General features: G+C 41.9%; 1 protein-coding gene across 3 annotated transcripts; it reads left to right on the top strand.

Annotated features, from left to right (window-relative positions):
• Positions 1-7,144: 7,144 nt before the first annotated feature.
• ZNF331 (zinc finger protein 331) lies at positions 7,145-20,761 on the top strand. Of its 3 annotated transcripts, none has more exons than XM_037819141.1 (4): positions 7,145-7,310; positions 14,730-14,781; positions 16,026-16,152; positions 17,066-20,761. In XM_037819141.1, the coding sequence occupies exons 1-4, from the start codon at positions 7,294-7,296 to the stop codon at positions 18,367-18,369; spliced, it is 1,500 nt and encodes a 499-aa protein (XP_037675069.1). In that variant the 5' UTR covers positions 7,145-7,293; the 3' UTR covers positions 18,370-20,761. The 3 variants fall into 3 exon arrangements, with proteins under 3 accessions (XP_037675069.1, XP_037675068.1, XP_037675067.1); XM_037819140.1 differs by having other exon boundaries at positions 7,146-7,310; positions 14,727-14,781; XM_037819139.1 differs by lacking the exon at positions 7,145-7,310 and having other exon boundaries at positions 7,341-14,781.
• Positions 20,762-25,077: the final 4,316 nt, after the last annotated feature.

Genomic DNA, 25,077 nt, shown 5'->3' with positions numbered 1-25,077 from the left:
GAGGAGCTGCAGCTTACAGAGACATTTTGGAGATGGCCTTTGGAAGCAGACTTTTGCTCCAGAGAAGCTAAGAGAGGACAAACTTCCCAAGAGCAACATTTTGAAGAATGCACAGGAGCTGAGAGAAGAGCAGAAACACAGCTCAGAATCAATAGATGCCAGCCACGTGCCTTCCCAGCTAACAGAGGTTTTCTGGATGCCATTGGCCATCCTCCAGTGAAGGTACCCGATTGTTGATGCCTTACCTTGGACACTTTATGGCCTTAAGACTGTAACTGTGTAACCAAATAAACCCCCTTTACAAAAGCCAATCCATTTTCTGGTATTTTGCAAACAGCAGCATTAGCAAACTGGAACAAATAGAAACAGATTCTTAAAATGAATGCAGTTCACCACATAAATAAGTTTTCATTTATTGAGAAATGATGCTATGTCAAGGTTTTATATATCTAAACAATGCAGTCCTTCTTTCAAGGTGGATAATATCCCCTTTTACATATGAACTAGCTCCAGAATTCAACAAATATCCCTAACAATATAGTAGAACCAGGATTACAATGTAGAGTTTTCCCATTGTCTTCTGTCTTGCATAATTTCTGAGATAGAATCTGTTGTTCTGTATATAAATTGTCTTTTTTTCTTATTACCATCTAGCTTTTTCTCGTCTTTGTATACACTAAGCCTTTAGAATTATTTTCCAGGTTACCTAAATTTCTGGAGGGTTTGGGGACAAACTGAATGACACCACAAGGATGCAATAAGATAAATGCCATTGGCAGATCATTATCCAAGACAACTGGCACAGTCTCTTCAAAAAGAAAATGCCATGAAAATGTAAGTGTGCTAGAATACAAGAGACTCAAGGAATGCAACAGAATTAAAGTCAATCACATACCATGATCAGGATTGGATGCTGGTTTGGACAAACTAGCTGTAAACATTTTAGTCAATTGATATAGAGGTGACATTTAACCTCATGAGGCTGGATAAACTTAATTTAAAGAAAATGTGTTGATAAAAAAAAAAGGTATAAGTCTTTAGCACTGAATCCTATGGCCCTCCAAAATGTGAAGTTTGGGAGAGGAAGAAGAGAAGGACTCTGCAAAGGAAGATGGAGAGAGTCAGTGATATTGGAAGTAAAAAGAAATTGTGATTCTCAAAACCCCAAAGGAAGGACCGTGTTTCCAGAGTAAGGCAGGTCAACTATGTTGAAAGTAACAGACAACAAGAATGAAGCAAAATGTCCATTGTGTTTGGCAAAATTCCAGTTCTTGATGAGGAACAAAAGCAGTATCTGTGAAGTGGTATAGACGGAAGTCAAATTGGTGTTGGCTGAAGAGTGGATATGAGGTGAGAAATTGAAGACAACCATGGGTAGCTTGTTTGATAAGTTTCACTAAAAAGAGAACAGAAAATGCCTGGTTGTCACAGGAGAATGTAAGGTCAAGAAAGATAAGTTTGTTGAGATGAGTGATACTAGAACTTATTGCATGCGGGTGGGAATGCCCCAATGGAGATAGACATTTGGAGGTCCCCAAAGAAAAGGGGGGTAATTTATGGACAAATAAAGCAGCAGTTACAGAATGGTCTCATAAAGCCTTTGATGAGTGGTTCATGTAGGAGGTTGTAATCTCACAGACAAAATGCCAGATAGAAACTGAAAACTCCAGGAATGCTTCTTTTAGGAGCTGAGACTTCTGCTGAGTTTTGAGGAAATTGTCAGGCTTTGTGAAGGGACTTAGGAAGGGAGGTGAAAAGGAGAAGTATTCCAAGCGGAGGGGAGAGCAAGTGCAAAGGAAGCAAGAAAGAGCAAGGTGAGTTCAGGAAACTGCCATTAGTTTAAATGTAGGTGTAGAGTAGAGTGAGGAGGGATGGAGGAAAGTGCTGAAAAGTGAGTATGGAATGAAAAAAGGGTTAAAACATTAAGAACCCTACATGACAAGTGAGAGTATTTAGGTTTTCTTAGGGGTTGTGAAATCATTGAAAAGTAGCCTTCTGTCTACCCCTCGCGCTTACCAGCCTGCTTGCTCTTGGACAATGGCAGAAGTTGTGGTGACTGGTGATAAATAAGGGTGAGAAGCAGAGCACGCAGCCCATACCAAACCTGCAACTTCCTCCATAACAAAGTGCTGAACTGCTGCTAGGACAGGGCCCCAGGGTGTGAGCCCTTTCCTCACTGCTAGCTAGAATGTGGGCAAGCATTGTAGGGAGCACATGGGCTTTGCGAGCCCTTGGCATCACCTGCGTTCATATTTCTTAAGGACTTGTTTATCCCCTGATACCTTCCAACATGCACCCTCTCATAGACCCCACTCTCAACTAGAAAAATTGGTTACTATGCCTCCAGAAAATAGCCAGCATTACAAAAAAGGTAGAGAATAAACATAATGCCATTTAACAATTAGTCAATACATTGCCTGATAAACTGTTTTATCAAATCAGGTCACCACTGACTCCCTTGTCTTCATGTCAGGAAGTCTTATACGTACTGATGTTGCTGTTTTACATGTGGACAATGGATTTGAAACATTATCAGCCAAACAGGCTGTGAATGTATTAGGACACCGAAAAGATTAAGTAGCTATTCCTTAAAAGTGATGCAATTTTTAAAATTTTGCAGGTATGTAAAATTGCTGATATTAAAATGAGATAATATTGAAAATCAACCTGGATTTAAAGGAAAGTAATAATTGATCAAAAGTCTCATTCAATATCCCCAAATTTAGGAGTGTTTGAAACATTCTGCATATTATTTATTTATTATTAGCTCAATTTCAAGATCTAAAGAAGTAAGACATTTCCTTGGTAAATTTGAAGCATCAAACTACAGCAACCAATTATTTTTGTATACCATTGAATCTGAGAGAAGCTGAATAAATTTGGGGCAGAAGTATATACAAAATTCACCTTGAAAAACAGGGAAGCCAACCATAAGCCTAGTCTTCTGTCTACTATGTCCTGAACGGCCTGCTTTCAGGGTGCCAAGAACATCAGTCACGCAGAGTTTGTAGTGATTATGTTTATAGAGAATTTGTCCCTTGTACATCAATTTTGAAGTTTCAAGTGAGAGTAATGGTTTCATAATATTGACACCAGACAAAAGCGGTGAGTTCTCTGTCTGATGAGCTCAAATGAACAATTTCTGAGACACGGGGTTTCACAGAGAGAGAGTTTATTGCTGGGCATGAAGCAGGTCAGATGGCCTATCGACCTAAAAAAACTGTGTGTGTGTGTGTGTGTGTGTGTGTGTGTGTGCATGTGTGTCTAAGGAGTTCAAGATTTTTATGAATTCAAACAAGGGGAGATGGAGTCATTACCATTTCAATAGCAAGTATGAACAGAAAAGAGGGGAGATGGGGGTTTATCATTTTGATGGCAAGCACAGGCAGAAACCATTTACAAATGTAAAGGAATGGAATTGTGCTAGAACCAAGTCAATAGTTAGTTCTGAGCTGATTCAAGTTCCCTCCACTAACATTAGGGGTTTGCCCTTGTGATTATAAGTTTCTAAAGTAAAAACAGATAAAGGGAGTACAAGCTTTTTACAGTCATAAAGGCACAAGATAAAGGCTTTACAATCATTATTAGAGATCAGGGCAGCTGGATCACAGTTCAGAGATTTCAGGTATTTCCCTCTGTCTACTCTAATATATCAGAAAGCAAAGAGGAATATCTATATAATTATTCAGTAATAATAATCATCACTTAAGGCCTAACTTCTCAGTTACAAAATCAGTGAAAGCAATGCTGTAGAATTTGATGACAAATGACAATTTTTGAGTAGCATTAGAAGCCACTTTTAGAGACATCAAAGAGATAGAGGATAAAGAACAAGACAATCACTAGAAAAATTCTTCCTTATCATGAACATTTGATGCTTTTCTCAGAAATGATGAAGAAAAATAATTTTTGACTCCCACGTCCATCTGTTGCTCACTGTTTGCTAACTACTATTCTAGAATGAAAAGAAATTCTGTCCTGGGAATAAAAAAATATTCAGATGTACCAAGTGGACAGATTGCAGCATGGAAACCAGGTCCTTAAGGATGTGGATACCTTGTTTTGAATTTCTTTAGAATGTATATTAAAAATATGTGTTAATTATCTATGACTTTAAAAAGGCAAGTAGTTCTCTGAAAGACCGTTGAGTCTTAAACAGGGTCCTTGCCTTTCTTGAGTCGAGGATTCTTGTTAAGAGAAATAAATCAGATACCTTACCTAGCATCCAAGGACTCTAACTTCCTAATTCTAGCCTCTAAACTTCACTGCCTCTAAGTGTGAAGATACTTCTTTAGTCCAAAGCTTTTCATATGTAATTACCTAGACCCCTTAACACACAAGAAAATGAAAGCCTTGTAACCCGTGACATAACGCAAAACAACTGCTGTTTCACCAGTGGATATTACTTACTTTCCATTCTTCTTTCTTATTTAAAAACAAAAACAAAAATAAGTTATGTTGATTTGCACACTTCTCCATAAAAAATATAATCTGATTCAATATGAAGTGTCTACATTATTGTCAGATAAGTTAAAATTCCACGTGTCTAAGTTTTTAATCAAATCTGATGTTCCCAAAAGAAACATTCTCTTCATTTCTGATGAAGAGACTGGTTTATGTTCACGATTGTACACATACAGAGTCATAATTCCATGGGCACATGTGGTAGAATTAACATCACCACAATCACTCATTCCCAGCTACATACATTCATGCAGTTTCTCAGTTATGAGACAAACCCACTCGCAGTGGTCCACATTTATAACCACCATAAAATTCACGCAAAAATCAAAGCAAGCTCAAATATCAGCAGTTCTACTCACTACATACTCACAGAAACACACAGTCTTACACAAGGCCAAAAGCTCACAGGCACCTATTTGGGCCTAGACTGACTTTGTGCAAAGCACGAGCTGGTGCTGCTGTGAGACCAAAAAGCACACCAAGCTCAGAAGTAGACATAGATTTATTAGGACTTACAAACAGGAGGGATTCTCCAGTGATGGCAGTCCAGGGAGATAGTGCTCCACAAGGGATATGTGTATGATTTTAGGACAAAGACATTCTATATAGTATGAGGACATCAGGCCTCTAGTATAATCATTAAAAGGGCTTCAGACCTGATGTTTCACTAAGTTTAATGTTTAAGACTAAGATCCCACCTGTGCTGTTTTACATCCGTGATTACATTCTTTTGCCTCTGGGGAGACTGTTTACATTCTCGAGTTTTGGTCAAAGCAGTCTTGTTATATGCTCAAGGTTTCATTCCTCTTTAGGAGGGACCCCGGGCCCTGGCCGCTACAGCACCCTCCTGTCTCTCATTCCCGTGAAGCTCCCTCAAGATCCTACACACTGGCACAACTGCACTCAGAAGCCACCAACTGTTGCCTTCCAACAATCACATATAATATTGAGCACAAAGTCTCACGTGCCTGTAAAAACCTGTGCCAGGCCATGTTAAACAGGCAAGGACCACTTTAATCAGGAACTGCTACAGCAAGGGAGAGAGAGTAGAACTCAACCCTGTTGAAACAAAGGCCAGCAAGCTTTTTAACAGCTGGGAGTGAGTGGGAAGAAAAGCACTGGAAAATCACTGGAATGGGTGAGGGATTTACCGAGATTGAGATCAGGACCACTTGGTTCAGAATATTTTCCTTTGTAGTAATTAGGCCACCTAGGGTCTGTAAGATCCAGGAGAGAGGAGAAGAGAGAGAACCAACTGCCTAGTTGCCTCCCAAGCACCTGGTAGCATAAGACTTGGGGTGGGAGGGAGAGAAGAGGGGGAAGTTAAGGTGAGATTGATATTTAGAATAGTTAGGGTCTGAAGTTGTTCTCTTACAAAACTCTTTCCCTCTTAGTTAGTCCTAGTTGTTTTTCTCTGCAGTTCTGAAGGTGCAAGATTACTTCCAAGGCAGTCAGGACAAGGGAGGGAACAGATAGGGGCATGTGAGTAGTAAGCCTGCCAGCCTGGTCAAGAGGAACAAAAACAGTTGCTCAGGCCCAGGAAACAAAGAATCTCACAGGCAGAAACTACACCACAAACAAACAACCGTAGGCAAGGTCCCAATCACAAGATCGGTCTCAACCTCACACACATAAACACTCACTGCTCAGGCTCTGGGGCAGTGTCAAGGTACAAAACTCAAAGTCCCACCTTCACCGAGTGTGCCTGGGTCAGACCCGGGGTCACCCCCCTGAACCTAACTCAGAACAGCCATGCACACGTGCTAGGGCTCCAGTATCTACTCCCGCACCTGTGCTTTCATACGCGAGCGTGGGCTGAAACTCCCAGAAATCGCAGGGTGCAATCCAGGCACGGCCAGGTGGCATCCTGCCTTAACACTCTGGCTCTTATTTTGTAGATTTTCCGGGTCTGGTCTGAATTTCCCAGAAGTGTCTGGGCACAGCTCTTTTAGAGAGAGCCCATGTTGCCTGCTGGGAGGAATTTGAACCTCCTGGCTCCGAGGTTTCGTGATTTGTCTGGTTTCTTCTGGGACTACATTTCCCAGAAGCCATCGGACACACACACACACACACACACACACACACACACACACACACACACACACACACACACACACACACACACACCCTTACGGAGGATTCTGGGACTACATTTCCCAGAAGCCATCGGACACACACACACACACACACACACACACACACACACACACCCTTACGGAGGATTCTGTAATACATGTTGGGGATCAATCATTTGGCCTAGCTCTCGTCTTTTAGGGGTTCCCTGGCCCTGAACTACATTTCCCAGAAATCTTTAGCCATCACACTCCTGGCATTTGCAGATTCTCGGACTCGGAACGACGGTTCTCTCTCTAGGGCACAGCTCCTTTAAGAGCAAGACGCAAGCTGGGGGTATCCTGAAGGCCTCGGTTGCAACAAAGAGGGTTCCCGGCTCTGGACCCCGTTTCCCAGAAGTCTCTGAGGCACGGCTCCTTTATGGCGTCTGAAGTTCCATCAGGGAGACTATGAACGGCCGTGCTCCCAGCACCGAGGCTACCGCTACGGGAACTACATTTCCCAGCAGTCCCTCAGGCACGAGCCTCATTAAGGACCGTGTCGCGTTGCATGCTGGTCAAGTCTGACCGGTGCGCGGTCCGCTCTGCGGATGCCCGGATTTTGGACTACATTTCCTAGAGGACCCTCAGTAGGAGCGTGCCGAGATGCATGCCGGGATCCGCGCTTCTTCCTCGGAGGGCTCCTGAGCGCTGCTTTCCCCGGGACGCCGTCCGGGATTAATTGCAGCGTTTGCGCCCTCTCCCGACGTCCGGGTGGATGTTGGGCCCCGAACGGTGCGTTGTTCCCATCCCACGAGGACAACAGCGCGGGACGCGGCGGGGAGTGGTGATGGAGGAGACGCCGTGGGGAAGGAGGCCCGAGACGCAGCCTCGGCCGGTGGCCCGGAGTGGCCGAGAAGTGTGTGTGTGTGTGTGCGTGTGTGTGTGTGTGCGTGTGTGCGTGTGTGTGTGTGTGCGTGTGTCAGAGGCTGCGCAGCGCGGCCGAGCCACGTCCCCGTGACTGACAGTCGCATGTGTGAACACCTGTAGGGGTGATGATGCAGCTGGGCTCTGTCCCCGTCTCTGTGACACACGAGCGTGTGAGAATCTGTAGGGTCGACGCAGCCGGGCTCTGTCCCCATGACTGTGACACTGAGTGTGAGCGCCTGTAATGGAGATCTGACCGCGCTGTGTCCCCGTCCGTGACATACGAGCTTGTTAGCGTCTGTAGGGGTGATGTGACTGGGCTGTGTCCCCCCTGACTGTGACGCACATCGTGTTACCATTTGTAGGGGCAACGCAGCTGGGCTCTTGTCCCCGTGGCTGTGACACTAATGCGTATGAGCACCTGTGAGCGTGATGGAACCGGGCTGTGTCCCCGCATCTCTGACGCACGCACGAGTTAGCATCTAAAGGGGTGATGCAGCAAGGCTCAGTCCCTGAGACTGACACTAGGTGTGTGAGCGCCTGTGAGGGTGATTGGACCAGGCTGTGTCCTCCTCTCTCTGACGCACCAACGTGTTACCGTCTGTAGGGGCAACGCGGCCAGGCCCTTGTCCCCGTGACTGTGACAGTAAGGTGCGTGAGCACCTGTAAGGGTGATGGGAGCGGGCTGTGTTCCCGTCTCCGTGTCGCACGTGCATGTGAGCGTTTGTAGGGGTGGTGTGACTGGGATGTGTCCCTGTGACTATGAGCATCTGGGGGAGGTGATGGGGCAGTGCTGTGTCTCCAGGGCTCTGCTTCACGTGAGATACATGCGTGGGCCTTGTAGAGGTGGCAGGGCTGGTTGTGTCTCTGGGTGTAAGATGTGAGATGTATACACCTGTGCACTTCTGTAGGGTTGGCAGGGCTGGGAGGTGTCTCTGTGACATGGGCACCAGTGGCCAGGATGTGTGCAGGATTGTGCTTGTGTAACTGGGTGATTGGTTGTGTGGTCTTTTGAGTGGGCATGGGCTGCTGGGCTCTATGTTGTGTTACAGTGTAACCTGTAATTCGAGTTTCTCTGCAGCTTTCTTTGCCTTCACCTTCACACCATGTGTGACCTATCTAGGTGTAGTGGCTCCAAAGGGATGTCAGAGCCTGGGTCCTACAATGAAAACAGCCAAAAAGAAGGGCACAGACATAGTCATGTGAAGAAACTTTTAGAGCCAGAAATGCTCTCCATATAGGCTACCAGAATGACATGTTGAGAATGGCTAGGGGTTGGATTCCTTTTTGCTGGGAACAGATTCCTGACTTGGGAGCTTAGAGGGAGGGAGCGAGCAGCACATGTTGCAGAACCCCAATTACTAGCACTTAATCCCCCAGGATTTCTGCAATAGGCAGATTCCAGTGCTTTCACATTTCAGATGGGGACAGATATGGCTCTGGTGGGTATTTTCTAATGTAGTCTGTGCTCCAGAAAGTCCCTAGTATCTTACTATATCCTGCTCTTTCCCCCAGACCAGCATCCTCCAAAAGAAGCAGGAAGAAAGGATAATTACACATCTTTAAATCAAGGTTCAGGTGACTTTCCTCTTTAGGACTTAAAAATATCTGCTTTACTTGTCCTGAAATGTCCTCCTTAATATTGCCTCATCCCAGTAATTCCTTCCCAGAGAACGTGACGGGCTGTGCAGGTATATTCCCCAGTGTACTCCTTGCTGATCAGCCCTCTCCAGTGAGTGTTCACAGACCCATTTTGTGTATTGTTCATTTCTTCCTGTGTGCTTTCCTTTTGGTAAGGAGAGGATTCATTTGTAGGTGGAATCAAAACCAGATACCTTCGTCTTTACCACAGGCCTGATTTTCAGAGCACAGCAAGAAAGACAATGATTTGATTATTTTGGTCAGTAAATGACAAAGTTGGCAGCTTTGTGAGATTTTTAAGAGTGGAGTTTGAGCAAAGGTCTGATGGCTTGAGTTTCTATGAGTTGCATCTTTGTGAATTGTGAGAAGCAGTATGGTTTGATGTTAATGAATGTGAGTTCTGGGTCTAGAGCAATGATTGGCAAACTTTTTCTGTAAAGGCCAAGTAGTAAATATTTTATGCTTTGTATGCCAAATATGGTTGCTTCTTCTTGTTTGTTAGATTTTATGTTTTAAAACAGTTTTAGATTTACAGGAAAATTGCAAAGGTAGTACAGAGAGTTCATATAAATCCCACACCCACTGTCCCTATTGTTAACCCTTTACGTAAGTATAGTTCATTCATTACAATTAACAAACCAATTTTGATACATCATTATTAACTGAAGCCCATACTTTATTCAGATTTCCTTAATTTTTACCTAATGTTCTTTTTCTCTTCCAGGATCCCATGCAGGATACCACATTCCATTTAGTTGTCATGTCTCCTTAGGTTCCTTTTGGCTGTGACAGTTTCTCAGACTTTGTTTTTGACAACCTTGACAGTTTTGAAGGGTACTGATCACATGTTTTATAGGATTTTCCTCTACTGGAATTTCTCTGACATTTTTCTCATGATGAGACTGGGATTATGGGCTTGGGGGAGCACGATCACAGAGGTTAAGTGCCTTGATATGCATCATATCAAGGGTGCATACTGTCACTATGATGCATAACTTGTTGACTCTGATCACCCAGCTGAGGTTGGGTTTATCCGATTTCTCTACTTTCCACACTGGACTCTTAGAAGGAAGTCACTGTGTGCAGTGCACACCTAAGGAGTGAGGACTTGTGCTCCCTCTTCCTTCTTGGTTGGTTGTTTGTGTGTTTGTTTTTTGTTTTTACAACCTTTTAAAAATGTAAAAACCATTCTTGGCTCTCATGTAGTACAAAAATGTGCAGGCCAGATTTGATATGCAGTTAGGAGTTTGCCCAGCTTGATCCAGAGTATCAGGGTTGCAAACCCATCTCTGCCTCTTCCCAGCTTTTTGAGCTTTAGTGCCTGGACCAGAAGTGCTCAGTAAATATTAACTGTTGGTGTGATGTGGTAATTCTGGGTGTTCCATTGATAAGGGGCCATTATCTATCTGAAGATAATTGTGATAGGTGCTAACAAGTTCAGAAAAGGAACCAGAACCTCAACTATTCTAGAATGGGAATCCTTAACCTGAGGTCCTTCCTTTAACTCCATTTATGACTTTTCAAGGCACCAGAATCCCTATGAAACTGTGTACAGAATTGTTGTATATGTTTGTAAATGTGTTTTTTTCTGAGAACGCTTATAATTTCTTGGGGTTATCAAGGGTGTACATGCCCCAAAGAGATTTAGACCCATTGGTAGAAGCAAGTACTGCAACCTTAATTCCCCTTTGCCATATAACAAAACATATCCAGAGGTTCCAAGAATTAGGACATGGACATTTTGGAGGAATCATCATTCTGCCTGTCATAGGCCTATTTAGTCAATGTTTCCTCAATAACTAGAATGTACCCCGTTCCCCATTCCTCTGCCTTTGTTTCCTTTGTTAATTTTTGTTTTTAAACTTTGGGACCATCTTAAATTTCCTCAAGATGGGATTAATACAGGCCTGCTCCAAAAAAGTCAGTGCCCTAAGGAGCTCATAAAGAAGAAACTCAAAATTATCCACAGTCGTACCATCCAGAGATAATTACTTCTGATGTTTTGGTCTGTATGTTTCCACTCCCTTTCCCCCCCTCTCAGCATGTGTGTGTGGTTTTGTTTCTGGAGCATCAAAGCCTGCTACTTGATCATGTTAATGAGCCAGTGATTCTCCAGGTCTTAGCTGATAAAAGGAATCCACCCCAGCCATGGGTTGCATTATGCCTGTGTGCGTGTGGGAAGAAGAGGGGTGTGCCACTGATCCCCTTCCTGCTTTGGAAAACCTCCCATCGATTTACACCTTGTAGCATTAGAGATACATCATTGATAACTAATTCCAGTGCAACAAATTATCAAGAAAGACAGCATTTCAGAATTCAGTTGTCTAGAAATTTAATGTTTCTTTCACAGAACATTGCAATAATGACTGATGTCATGGTGCCTTGCCAATATGGACTTACAGGTAACATTTCCAAGAACAGATGTATAAAAAAAAAAAGATGTCACATAGAAGACAAGTTTCAGCCTCTTGCTAATGTTCTCAATTTGTCATCTTCTCAGATTAGATTCTTTGAGCTAGATTTTTGATGCAGAATCATACCTGTCCTGCTCTCTCTCCACTTACTTTCTCTCCACTTACTTGCTGATGGAAAGGGATCAGTTCCTACTTATATGTCTTAGAATCTTTATTGCTAATATTGTTATTTTAAAAGGATTTCATTCTTTAGAACAAGCTCTGAAAGTTGTTTTAGTTATAGAGACAGAGCAAATTTGAGAAGCACATATTTTACCATAAGAAAAAAGAGAAACAGCAGACTTGAGTTTCTCTTCTAAAAACAGATTGAGGTATGTAATATTATTGATCTTCAATAATAACAGCTCACTTATTAAATAATTGTTATACATTATGTGTTTTTGTAGATTATCTTACTTAATATTTGAGACAGTCATACATGATAGGTACTGTTTTTAATCCCAATTTTACCAGTGAGGAAACAGGTACAGTGCGGCTAGTAACTGTCAGAGCCCAGACTCATCTCCTGAAAATCAGACCACAGAGCTAGTGTGCTTAAGTCACCAAGACGTCTCCTCCCAGATTTTACATACCTTTTCAAACCTGCCTTCTTCCCCTGTTAATTTATCATCAATTTTTTCTCAGTTAATATGAGTCAATATCATTATTAGTAAATGCATTGTATACCATTATATAGCAGATCATAATTTATTTAATCTAACACCTGTTGTAAGATATTTCCATTTTTTTCATTTTAAAAAATTATTCTCTGGAAAATCTGAATAAAGTCAAGGTTTTGTGATATTATACTATAGTTTTACAATACGTTAGTCTTGTGAGAAACTGGGTAAGAGGTACACAGAATCTCTGTATTATTTAGGATGTGGACATTTTTACAACTGCATGTGAATCTAAAACTATCTCAACTAACAGAACAAACTTTCTTTCCCAGAAAAAAAAATTCTCTGAACATTCTTATGTATTTCTGAAGCTATTTCCTTGAGATAAATTCCTAGAAGTAGAATTTTGAATAATAAAGCAGGCTTTTGTTAAGTGCCCGCAGTATGCTGGATCCCTGTACTTGGAGTGATAGAATGACTAGAAAGACATAGGCACTGCCTGCCCATCGTTTATCATCTGTCCAGGAAGGGAAATTCCAAATAGAAGAAGCACAAGGCAGCCTATGGCCAGGACCTGTGGAGAAGGTCGGGTGTTGACCCCATGGGGTCCTAGGTCATGATTTCAGGTCATGACCAAATGATTCTGAATGCACAGGGTCTGTGTGGGGGTAAATGGAATTTTATTTTCTCACCTTCATATCTTACATATTTTTCTCATAGCATTTGATAGAAAGGGAGATCAGTAGGGTGAGATGAGCTAGCAATTGTCTGCAAGACATCATGGTTGAAGGATAAGTTCAGAAGCAAACTTCACCCTCCCCTCAAGATGTAAAAAGAAGCAGCATTGAGATAACTTTCTGTATGTACAAGACAGCACTTAAAATTTTAGTCATTTTTCCCAATGTGCTGCCATTTGTGGGCATATGTAGACATCAAAGAGTTGGTTTAGGTATTGGGAAAGGAAACAAAGAAAAGCTATTTAGTGCAATAATCCAAAGTTAATGTACTTTGAGTTTTTTTTTCTCCAATTTGAGAAGACTTTTAAAAAGAGAGTTTTTCTGTCTTTTGAGAGTATATCTGCCTCTTCAATTTTAAATAAATAAATACACAAACACAATTATATATCAAGCTACTGCATAGCTGTTGTTACAGCAGTTAGTGAGGTATACTTAAAAAGAAGATACACAAGGTCAAAGGATGTATCAGGGGTCCCCAAGACTGTCACTAAATTCAGTGTTTCCCCAGGAGGACTCACAGGACTCAGCGTGTAGTCAGCCTCACAGTTAAGATTTATTACAATGAAGGATACAAAGCAGAATTAGCAAAGGGAAACCAGGCCCATGGGACAATGTCCATAGGAAACCAGGCACAAGCATCCAAGAGTCCTCTCCGTCTGGAGTCACCCAGGATGCCTTTAATTCTTCCAGCAACAACTTGTGACAACATGTGTGAAGTGCTGTGTACGGGGGAAACTCACCTGAACCTGTGAGTTCAGGGTTTTTATCTGGCGTCTGTCACAAGGGTACCCTCTGCCAGGCACGCACATACCAAAATTCCAGACTCCCAGAGGAAAGCAGCTATTCAGCATAATCAGCAATGCTTGTGCAGATTAGACAACGTAAACCATCCTTAGTTGGGGAATGATAGGAACAGTCCCCAAATCCAAGTTCCCAGATGCCAGCCAAGTGCCAATCCTGCAAGAAGACATTTCTAAGGATAGTAGTCTCAGGCATTAAGTCATTTTACACAAGGGGTATATAACTTTCCAGACTTTTTCTGTTGATTTCTTATGGTTTGTTTGTCAGTGTCTGTTTGTCTCTCTCTCTCTCTTTCTTTTTTCCCCCACAATTATGTCATCATATCATGCTGTTTGGTAGCCTGACTTTTCTACTGATGGTATAGCTGAAATATTTTCCATGTCCTTAAGTATTTCTGCCAACATTTAATAACCACTTACCATGTTACAATCGATATTCTGCACTTATTTATACAGTTGGCTTTTCTGGACTCAGAGTGCTGAACCCTGCCTGGGCAATTCCTTCTCCAGCCTGTCCAGTGGCCATGTCTTAACCAATATCACCTGATCTAGAGGCCAGAAGAGGTTCTGGTTTGGATGATGCAGCACCTGTTCACTCTTGACGGTGTGACTGGAGGGAGCAGGGTGCGCTCAGAGTGAGACTAAGCAGCCTAAGCACCCAGCCTTGAGTCCCCAGCCCTCCCAGCAGGGAGCTGACCAGACATCCTCCTTCTGAAGTGTCTGGGTCAGGCTTCAAGGCAGAAGCTCCTCTGTTCAGCTCTGTGCAGCTGAGTTTCCTGAGGTTTCAGGGAGAGCTTGGATTTATCTAGAATCCTTCCAGTCTTCTCAAGATTTGTCATGTGTGTGTGTGTGTGTGTGAGAGAGAGAGAGAGAGAGAGAGAGAGAGAGTGGAGGGGGGGCTGTCAGGAGTACTTCAGAAGCAAAGATGGAAGAGCAAAAGTTATATTAAGTCATTTTGGGAACCCATGGTACACCTGATCTTAATGCCTCATTTTCCTCCCCTAACTCTGGCTTCTCTGGACTTTGTCTTCAGTAGAGGAATCCCGAAGAGGACTGATCAGTTCTTGAGCTGTAAAACTATGGCCCACGTAAGTATGTATTTCTCTTTCCTTCTTGAAATGTCATATTTCGGTCCTGTGGATATTTTCATTAATTATCTTGATGCCTGTTACCTAAGCAAGCCCCATCTAATTACCTACTTCCTAATTCTTCCTGTTCCAGTGAATGATAATGCCATGTAGCACCATTTCCTCTTATGCCATGTAGCCATAAGTGGCTAATGTTCACTTATTCATTGGACATATTATTCAATATTTCTTGTGTACTCAGTTTTTGTCAACAGTGATATTGGGAGCGTGGAAGGAACAGAGTCCCTTGAGGGAAATATTTGAGTCAAGACTATGGTTTGATGAGTTAGAGATGTTGGCCCCATTTGACCACATGAGAAAACTGAAATTCTCCACTGGTTTTGTTTTCCAGGTAGATAAGAAGGGTTGTTCATATTGTGTGTGAGATCTCAAGATTTATGAGGCTTTTAGAATTAGATAGGGCTGTGATTTGGATCTCCAGAAATCATGTCCTTACCAGGGAAAGTGAGAGATGAATTCTGTTGTTGAATGGACCTACTGGACTTGGGTAACCTCTGTGTGATTCTGGATCCTTCAACACCAGTGTCCTCTAAATCAGGAACAAGGAAAAGACAGGGGCAGTGGATAGTAAGAGATAAGAAGGTCATCCAATACAGATAATCCTATACTCCCAGAATGTGGGAAACCTTAGATGTTTGGGTCAACCTAATATATAACTATAATAGAATCAGCAAGTCTGATTTGTCTGTATGCTGGAATGAAAAAAAGGAAGACTAAAATGTAATCTGGCATCATGATGAACTTGAAGCTTGAAAACATTCAAACATTTGAACTGTATATTCTAAGACAAAAGATTTTAATAGTAACATTTGGGAAACAAATTCCCGTGTTTGTTCATTTCTTTTCCCTTGAAGAGAAAAAGATGCTGTAGGAATCCACACTTGCTAAGAATATATGAGGTAGGCTCTGTGCTTGAAGACAGGAAAAAAAACTTGGATTATTTTATCTATTACCGGGCAAGTTTGTATACTAAGGAATTCTGCAGGGTGTAGGTCTTTTTCTCTGCAGCAGTCAGGTTCTTCAGTTCCAGGTAGGGATTCTGCTTCAGCCATTGTCATGTCCTCCCTAAACCCTGCCCACATCACTGGCTTTCACCTACCACAAGGTAGCTCTTCATCTCCTTTCCTTAGCCTTGAAACAGTTGCCTTTATTTTCACCAGTTATATGTAGGGTTTTGTTTTCAGGGTCTGGTGAAATTCTCAGACGTGGCCATAGACTTCTCTCCTGAGGAGTGGGCATGTCTGGACTCTGCTCAAAGGGACCTGTACTGGGATGTGATGCTGGAGAACTACAGTAACTTGGTCTCACTGGGTAAGTCACCTGCCTCGATAAATTTAGACTCTCCTCTCTGGAATGCCAGCTTTCTCCATTGTGAATTTCAGGACCTTCTTTCAAGAAACTGGTTGAATTTATTCTTCCTGTTCCCAAGGAATGTTTTGAGCTTTATCAGATTGGAAATAATAATTCTTTAAAGAGAAACTTTGCCCATATATTAGTTGCTTACACAGTGGCACTGTTAACATTGGATAAGAAGGATAACAACTTTGCTCTTTTCCTTTGTCAGATTTTATAATCAAGGGTTGGTTTCCTAGCATGTTCCAAAATTGATCATTTAGCATTTTTAGTATCATTATGAACTCCTGGATTTAAACCTGTTGATGTTTTTCAGTCCATTGCAGTTAGCATCCTTACTGATGGGCAGATGGGTCTCCTCAGAGGTGTTTCACATTTCTTATTTAGTTTAATCCCACATACGATCTTTTTTGTTGCTTTTAGGCATTGGTCTTTTTATCCAGAATAACTTTGACTTATATATAAATTTATCCATTTTGGAATATTAATTTTATATGCAACTATCTAATTGTATTTTCTAATTTTTTTTGCAGTGGTTTTATAGTTGATTTTTTGGGGGTTTTCCAGCTATGTCATCACATCATCTCCAAATTGTGCTCCTTTTCATCTCTGTTTTTTTTAGGTTTATACCTCTAATTTATTTTGCTTAATTGCATCAGCTGATGGGAAGTAATATTCAGTACCTTTCTCTTCCTCCAAGATTTCCTTTTTAAGTATTATAGTGCCGGAAGTAGAATCTGTATCTTAAGACCTACCTGGGAATTTCTATTTCTATTAAAGAAGATTTTATTTTTATTTAGGTTTTTTTTGTTTGTTTGTTTTTGTTTTCCTTGAAAGGAAACAAGATACATTTGTTATTTTTTTTCCCCAGATTTGGAGTCAACGTATGAGACCAAGAGTTTACCTGCAGAAAAGAACATTTACGAAAAAAATTTTTCCCAGTGGAACTCCAGTGGAAAAAGTAAATCTCATGGTTTTAACTGGAAGGGTAGTGGTGAATTTGGAGGACCACAGGGACATCAAGAGGGATATTTCTGTCAAACGATAATCAATGATGGAAAAATACCCACTTATAAAGAAAGCACACCTCTTAGACCACATCAGAAACTTCATGGTAGAGAGAGTTCCTATGAATGTAAGGAATGTGGGAAGGCCTTTAGTCGTAGCTATCAACTGACTCAACATCAGAAAATTCATACTGGTGAGAAACCTTATCAGTGTAAGGAATGTAAGAAGGCCTTTCGTTGGGGCAATCAGCTTACCCAACATCAGAAAATTCACACTGGTGAGAAGCCTTATGAATGTAAGGACTGTGGGAAAGCCTTTCGATGGGGTTCAAGCCTTGTTATTCATAAGAGAATTCATACTGGTGAGAAACCCTATGAATGTAAAGACTGTGGGAAAGCCTTTAGACGTGGTGATGAACTCACTCAACATCAAAGATTTCATACTGGTGAGAAAGACTATGAATGTAAAGAATGTGGGAAGACCTTTAGCCGTGTGTATAAACTTATTCAACATAAGAGAATTCATAGTGGTGAGAAACCCTTTGAATGTAAAGACTGTGGAAAGGCCTTTATTTGTGGGTCAAGCCTCATTCAACATAAGAGAATTCATACTGGTGAGAAGCCCTTTGAATGTCAAGAATGTGGGAAGGCCTTTACTCGTGTAAATTATCTTACTCAACATCAGAAAATTCATACTGGTGAGAAACCTCATGAATGTAAGGAATGTGGGAAGGCCTTTCGTTGGGGGTCAAGCCTTGTTAAGCATGAAAGAATTCATACCGGTGAGAAGCCGTATAAATGTACAGAATGCGGGAAGGGCTTTAATTGTGGTTACCACCTTACCCAGCATGAAAGGATTCATACTGGCGAGACGCCTTATAAATGTAAGGCATGTGGAAAAGCCTTTATCTATGGGTCAAGCCTTGTTAAACATGAGAGGATTCATACAGGTAAGAAACCCTATGAATGTAGAGAATGTGGGAAGACCTTTAGTCATAGCCATCAGCTTACACAGCATCAGAAAAGTCACACTAGTGAGGACGTCTATGAATGTAAGGAATGCGGGAAGGCCTATAGTCACATAAGCCATCTTAGAGAACACCAGAGAATTCATACTGGTGGAAGTCAAGAAGACCTGGAGACAGCCTTCAGACCTTCATCAACATGAGGAGAATCTCTGGTATAATGTAACATAAGGAAGCCTTCACTGGTCCCTCCTCTGCTTGTAGACTATCAGAATAGTCACACTGGAGGTACAGGTGGAGAATGGGGAATCATTTTTTCTTCATGACCACATCAAGCTCAGTGTAGGCAATTTTTTGCTGGATAGGTTCATTTTAACAAATGCGTAGAAGCCTTCCGGTACCGTTCAATCTTGGCTAAACTTCAGCAGGTTCATTCTAGGGAGTAGCCCTGTTAATGTAACATGGCTCACACCCTACCTGTCATCATCACCATACCACCTGTTTATTCCCTGTGAGATGCTGGAAAACTCCCCCTGTGCATTATTTGTAAAATGGGGATAATCACACCTACCGAAAACTGCTGTTGTGGGGGTGAAATGAGTTTGATATGTGTAAACTCCTTGCAAATGTGTCTGGAACATTCTGTAAGCTCAATAAACATTAGCTGTTGTTCTTACGGTCAGTCATTCCCATTACTATTGTTGTGGGTGAGTTCTCGCATGAGGAAGACCTGTGGGTGCAATGAACTGAGAAACAACCATTGAACTTCCAGAAGAAAACAGAAGATTATCTTCACAAGCTAGGGTTAAACAAAAATTTCTTAGCACATGAAAGATACTAAACAGAAAATAAAAAGTTAATAAACTGGACCTCATCAAAATTACAAAGTTCCATTCATCAAATGATGCCACTAAGATAACAAAACTACAAGAAACAAGACTGGCAGAAGATATTTGCTCTATGTACACCTGACAAAGGACTCAGAAAATACTTTTTTGAATTCCTCAAGTTAATAATAACCAGCCAATAAAAGGATGGTGGGGGAGAGACTTGAATAGACACTTCACAAGAGAAGACACTCGAATGGCCAGCAAGTAAAGGAAAAGTTGCTTCCTTTCATGAGGGAAGCTGGAGGTCCTATAGCAGATGTAGGAGGGTGATGCAAGAGGAAGGGAAGTGGACTTGCCTGGGGAATGGACCAAGGCCCAGGACAGAGTCCTGGGAGAGTTGGGGAATAACTTAGGCCCAGGGGAGGGATCTCAGTCTTTCTAGAAAGTGTTAGAGTGGGGGAGTGCATTATCTTGGGGAAAGCCCTGAGAATATGGACAGGAGAGGAGCAAGAACCTGTGAGAATAAGTCTGGAAAGGTCAGAAGTGCTAATGGGGACATGAGGGCCTGGGGCATGGGGAAGGCATGGGAGGCTTCTGGGATACTGAGAAAGGGGATAGAGATCAGGTGAGGGGCCTGTGAGGGCCAGAGGAGGATTTGCATGCTTGAAAGCATAGCCTGGTGGACCTAGGGTAGGGGCTAAAGCCAGTGGGAGAAGCCTGGATGAGGTGGTGGGGGTGGTTAGAGCCCCCAGAAGTGCCCTATAAAGGATCCAGAATCTGGGGTTCAAGTTGGGCTTACACTTGATTTGCTTCAGGGTTATGGTTACATTTAAATTAGAGCTACTTAGTCCTTGGGTTATGTATTCCTTAGATAAGGGGTGGGTGAAGGGTTTGGCTCCTCTGGAGGGATAGGATGGGGAGGTGTGTTCAGGGAGAGGGTTGCCAGCCCTAGATCTGGGCCTGAGAGGTAGGAGTCATCCTATACTAAGTTTCAGCACCCTTACTAATCATTCTTGCAGGGGTTATCCTCCATGGTGCCCCAGCATCAGCAGACGGGGCCTCTCCCCACCTACAAGAGCTACGGGTGTTAGGGATGGGAGTCCCACCTGTCCAGACATTTCTGCATAAACAGAAGAGCTGGTGGGGCAGGGAGAAAAGGGCAAGCAGAGGAGTATGAGGCAGAAAAGGGAGGAGAGAAGCTTAAGGAGGGGAAATTGGAAGATGGGTGTTAGGAGAAGGAGAAAGACTATAAAAAGGGTAAAAAGTGTGAGGAGAGAAGCAGAATGCAAGGATGGTGATGGGAATCATCCTGAGAAATAGGAGGAGGCAGTCCTGGGAAGGCCTCAGGTAGGACGCTTGGTTCAAGGTATAGAAATCTAATTCAAACCAACCTAAGCAAGGAAAGATAAGAATTGGCTCACATAAGGAAAAAGTCCAAAGGGAGTACTGGCCTTAGATGGACCCAGGGCTCACACAAAACTTGAATCATCTGCCTTGAATTTGGACTCTGCTCTCTTAAAGTAGCTTTCATGCTGACCATCCCCATATCTCATCACATTTACAGCTTGCAGTTCCAGGAAGAAGAGAAACTCTCCCAAACACTCCGACCAGTTTTGCCTAACCTGAGAATAAACTCCATGGCAAGGTGGATTCAGAATACATTCATGGGGGACGTAAGTCATCCTGGCAACATGGGACATGACTCTCAGGGATGAGCCTGGCCATGGCATCCTGGAATTAGCAATGCCTTCTTGACCAAAATGGGGAAAAGAAATGTAACAAAGTAAGATTTCAGTGGCTGAGAGATTTCAAATGGAGTCAGGAGGTCATTCGGGAGGTTACTCTTATGCAAGCTTCAGCCAGATATTACAAATTGCCATGTATGTCAAGCCCCATCCAGCAGTGTTCCTGAAAACCCAGGGGTCTATCTAAGACTCTATAAAGTTATTACTTATTAAGTTTATTTTCCAGAAACATAAAATCTCCAGATTGTTCCTATACCATGTAAGCCCTGAAACTTAGAGGTACCAGTCTCTCCCAGAACATCAACAAGTTGTATTCTCTTCCCCCGTGATGTTGACACCTGTTTTCAACATGAAGTTAGAATGATCATTGCCCAAATATCCTTGAGGACTGAGAAAATGATAAAATGAGAGGGAGGAGTTGTAACAGAGAAGTTAGGATTTAACAAATGATTAGGAGTACTGAATCGTTATTTATTTAAATATAGATATTTATTTTTAGTTTCTAGTGTATTAATGTGTTGTAATACATTGATTGTTTTTCTTATGTTGAACCATCCTTGCATGCCTGGAATGAACCCCACTTGGTCATGGTGTATGATTTTTTTAATGTGTCTTTGGATTCGATTTGCAAGTATTTTGTTGAGGATTTTTGCATCTATATTCATTAGGGAGATTGGCCGGTAGTTTTCCTTTTTTGTAGCATCTTTGCCTGGTTTTGGTATTAGATTGATGTTAGCTTCATAAAATGAGTTAGGTAGTGTTCCATTTTTTTCAATGTTTTGAAAGAGTTTGAGTAAGATTGGTGTCAGTTCTTTCTGGAAAGTTTGGTAGAATTCCCCTGTGAAGCCATCTGGCCCTGGGCATTTATTTGTGGGAAGATTTTTGATGATTGATTGGATCTCTTTGCTTGTGATGGGTTGGTTGAGGTCTTCTATTTCTTCTCTGGTCAGTCTAGGTTGTTCATATGTTTCCAGGAAATTGTCCATTTCTTCTACATTATCCAGTTTGTTGCCATACAGTTGTTCATAATATCCTCTTATAATTTTTTTAATTTCTTCAGGATCTGCAGTTATGTCACCTTTTTCATTCATTATTTTGTTTATATGGGTTTTCTCTCTTTTTGATTTTGTCAGTCTAGCTAGGGGCTTGTCAATCTTGTTGATCTTCTCAAAGAACCAACTTTTGGTGATATTTATCTTCTCTATTGTTTTTTTGTTCTCTATGTCATTTATTTCTGCTTTAATCCTTGTTATTTCTTTTCCTGTACTTGGTTTAGGATTGGTTTGCTGTTCATTTTCTAGCTTCTTCAGTTGATCCATTAGTTCTTTGATTTTGGCTCTTTCTTCCTTTTTAATATATGCGTTTAGTGCTATAAATTTCCCCCTTAGCACTGCTTTTGCTGCATCCCATAGGTTTTGGTATGTTGTGTTCTCATTTTCATTCGTCTCTATATATTTAGCAATTTCTCTTGCTATTTCTTCTTTAACCCACTGATTGTTTAGGAGTGTGTTGTTTAACCTCCAGGTATTTGTGAATTTTCTAAGTCTCTGATGGTTATTGACTTCTAATTGTATTCCATTGTGGTCAGAGAATGTGCTTTGAATAATTTCAATCTTTTTAAATTTATTGAGGCTTGTTTTATGTCCCAGCATATGATCTATTCTGGAGAAAGTTCCGTGAGCACTAGAAAAGTATGTGTATCCTGGTGATTTGGGATGTAATGTCCTGTAGATGTCTGTTAAATCTAATTCATTTATCAGATTGTTTAGGTTTTCAATTTCCTTATTGGTCTTCTGTCTGGTTGATCTATCTATAGGAGAGAGTGATGTGTTGAAGTCTCCCACAATTATTGTGGAAACATCAATTGCTTCCTTTAGTTTTGCCAATGTTTCTCTCATGTATTTTGTGGCACCTTGATTGGGTGCATAGACATTTACGATTGTTATTTCTTCTTGCTGAATTGCCCCTTTTATTAGTATGTAGTGGCCTTCTTTGTCTCTCAAAACATCCCTGCATTTGAAGTCTATTTTATCTGAGATTAATATTGCTACACCTGCTTTCTTTTGGCTGTAGCTTGCATGAAATATTTTTTTCCATCCTTTCACTTTCAGTTTCTTTGTGTCCCTGTGTCTAAGATGAGTCTCTTGTATGCAACATATTGATGGTTCATTTTTTTTGATCCATTCTGCGAATCTATATCTTTTAATTGGGGAGTTTAATCCATTTACATTCAACGTTAAAACCGTGAAGGCATTTCTTGAATCGGCCATCTTATCCTTTGGATTATGTTTGCCATATTTTTCCCTCTCTCTATTAATATCCTTTATTGTACCCATACCGAATCTCTTTAGTACTGAACCTTTCTCCAAGTCTCTCTGTCCTGTCTTTGTTTCTCTGTCTGTAGGGCTCCCTTTAGTATCTCCAATAGGGCAGGTCTCTTGTTAGCAAATTCTCTCAGCATTTGTTTGTCTGTGAAAAATTTAAGCTCTCCCTCAAATTTGAAGGAGAGCTTTGCTGGATAAAGTATTCTTGGCTGGAAATTCCTCTCACTGAGAATTTTAAATATATCGTGCCACTGCCTTCTTGCCTCCATGGTGGCTGCTGAGTAGTCACTACTTAGTCTTATGCTGTTTCCTTTGTATGTGGTGAATTGCTTTTCTCTTGCTGCTTTCAGAACTTGCTCCTTCTCTTCTGTGTTTGACAGTGTGATCAGTATATGTCTCGGAGTGGGTTTTTTTGGATTTATTCTATTTGGAGTTCGCTGAGCATTTATGATTTGTGTATTTATGTTGTTTAGAAGATTTGGGAAGTTTTCCCCAACAATTTCTTTGAATACCCTTCCTAGACCTTTACCCTTTTCTTCCCCTTCTGGGACACCAATGAGTCTTATATTCGGACGTTTCATATTATCTATCATATCCCTGAGGTCCATTTCGAGTTTTTCAATTTTTTTCCCCATTCTTTCTTTTATGCTTTCATTTTCCATTCTGTCATCTTCCAGGTCACTGATTCGTTGTTCAACTCCTCTAGTCTTGTACTATGAGTGTCCAGAATCTTTTTAATTTGGTCAACAGTTTCTTTAATTTCCATAAGATCATCCATTTTTTTATTTAGTCTTGCAATGTCTTCTTTATGCTCTTCTAGGGTCTTCTTGATTTCCTTCATATCCCGTACTATGGTCTCATTGTTCATCTTTAGTTCTTTGAGTAGCTGCTCTAGGTGCTGTGTCTCTTCTGATCTTTTGATTTGGGTGCTTGGGCTTGGGTTATCCATATCGTCTGGTTTTTTCATATGCTTTATAATTTTCTGTTGTTTTTTGGCCTCGTGGCATTTGCTGAACTTGATAGGGTTCTTTTAGGGTTTGTAGACCAGTTGAAGTCCTTATCTCTAATTTATCAGATCTACAGCTTCGTGGAGTACACTTTCTCTAACTAACCAGCAGGTGGCGTCCACGAGCCACCTGTTCTCCACAAGCCAGATCTCCCCTGCTTAGCCTTTTTGGTGAGTGGGGGAGTGAGTCTTGTGGGGCCCAATTGGTGTACCAAGCTTGCGTGTGTAGTTGGTGTTGCCTGCCCTGTATGTGGGGCGTGTTTCTGGGCAGTCGGGGAGGGGGGGTGGCCCTAACAATCAAATCTCCCTGATGATCCTAGAGTTTTAAAGCTGCTGCAATAGTCTAATCCTTCAGTTCAGTCCTGCCACAGTTTGTCTCTGCCACTGACCCACAAGTCTTTGGTATTGGCGTATGGCTCCTGAGACTTGCAAGTGGGCCCCTCTTCCAGGCTGTGCACCCCGGGTCCTCTGTTGAGGGATGACTGTGCTATGTCACAGGTGAGTGCCGTCCCCCCAGGGCAGTTCTGGGCTGCTGGGGTGTGTTGGGAGGCTCCCAGTCTGCTCAAATGATGGCTGAATGGGGCTCTGTTAATTCACACTGCTCCCCCTTCCCAGCTCTGGGACATTCAGCTGAGGTTGCAGGGAAGGCTAATGTCCACGCCCAGTTTTGTGGTGTGTGCCTGTTATTTGAAGCACTTCCGTCACACTGGGTTGTCTGGGGCAGCTCTGGGCTATGGGGCTGGCGATGGGCAGGAGTGTTTCCTGTCCACCAGGATGGTGGCTGTGAGCGGACACCCCCCTTTTCTTGGGAAGTTGTGTTGTTTAGTGAATTTTCTCAGCCACTGGATTATTGCCTTTTGTCTCAGAGCTCTCTTAGTTCTGCTCTTGACTTGACGTGCCCAAATTTCAATTCTTTGAAGCTTTCTATATTGAGCTTCTTAGAGTAATTGTTTTAGAAAAAGCAAAAAGGATTTTAAAAAAAAACAAAACAAACAAACAAACAAAA

The sequence above is a fragment of the Choloepus didactylus genome, chromosome 27, assembly GCF_015220235.1.
Source record: "Choloepus didactylus isolate mChoDid1 chromosome 27, mChoDid1.pri, whole genome shotgun sequence".
NCBI lineage: Eukaryota > Metazoa > Chordata > Mammalia > Pilosa > Megalonychidae > Choloepus > Choloepus didactylus.
Note: the sequence above shows the minus strand (reverse complement) of the source record. Positions and strands in the feature narration are given on the sequence as shown.

Excerpts from the sequence above, each read along its gene's own strand:
- ZNF331 (XM_037819139.1), top strand. The coding sequence starts at position 14,659 with ATGGTACACCTGATCTTAATGCCTCATTTTCCTCCCCTAACTCTGGCT. Across the intron at positions 14,782-16,025 it reads GCTGTAAAACTATGGCCCAC|GGTCTGGTGAAATTCTCAGA; the intron begins GTAAGTATGTAT and ends TTTTGTTTTCAG. Across the intron at positions 16,153-17,065 it reads CAGTAACTTGGTCTCACTGG|ATTTGGAGTCAACGTATGAG; the intron begins GTAAGTCACCTG and ends TTTTTTCCCCAG.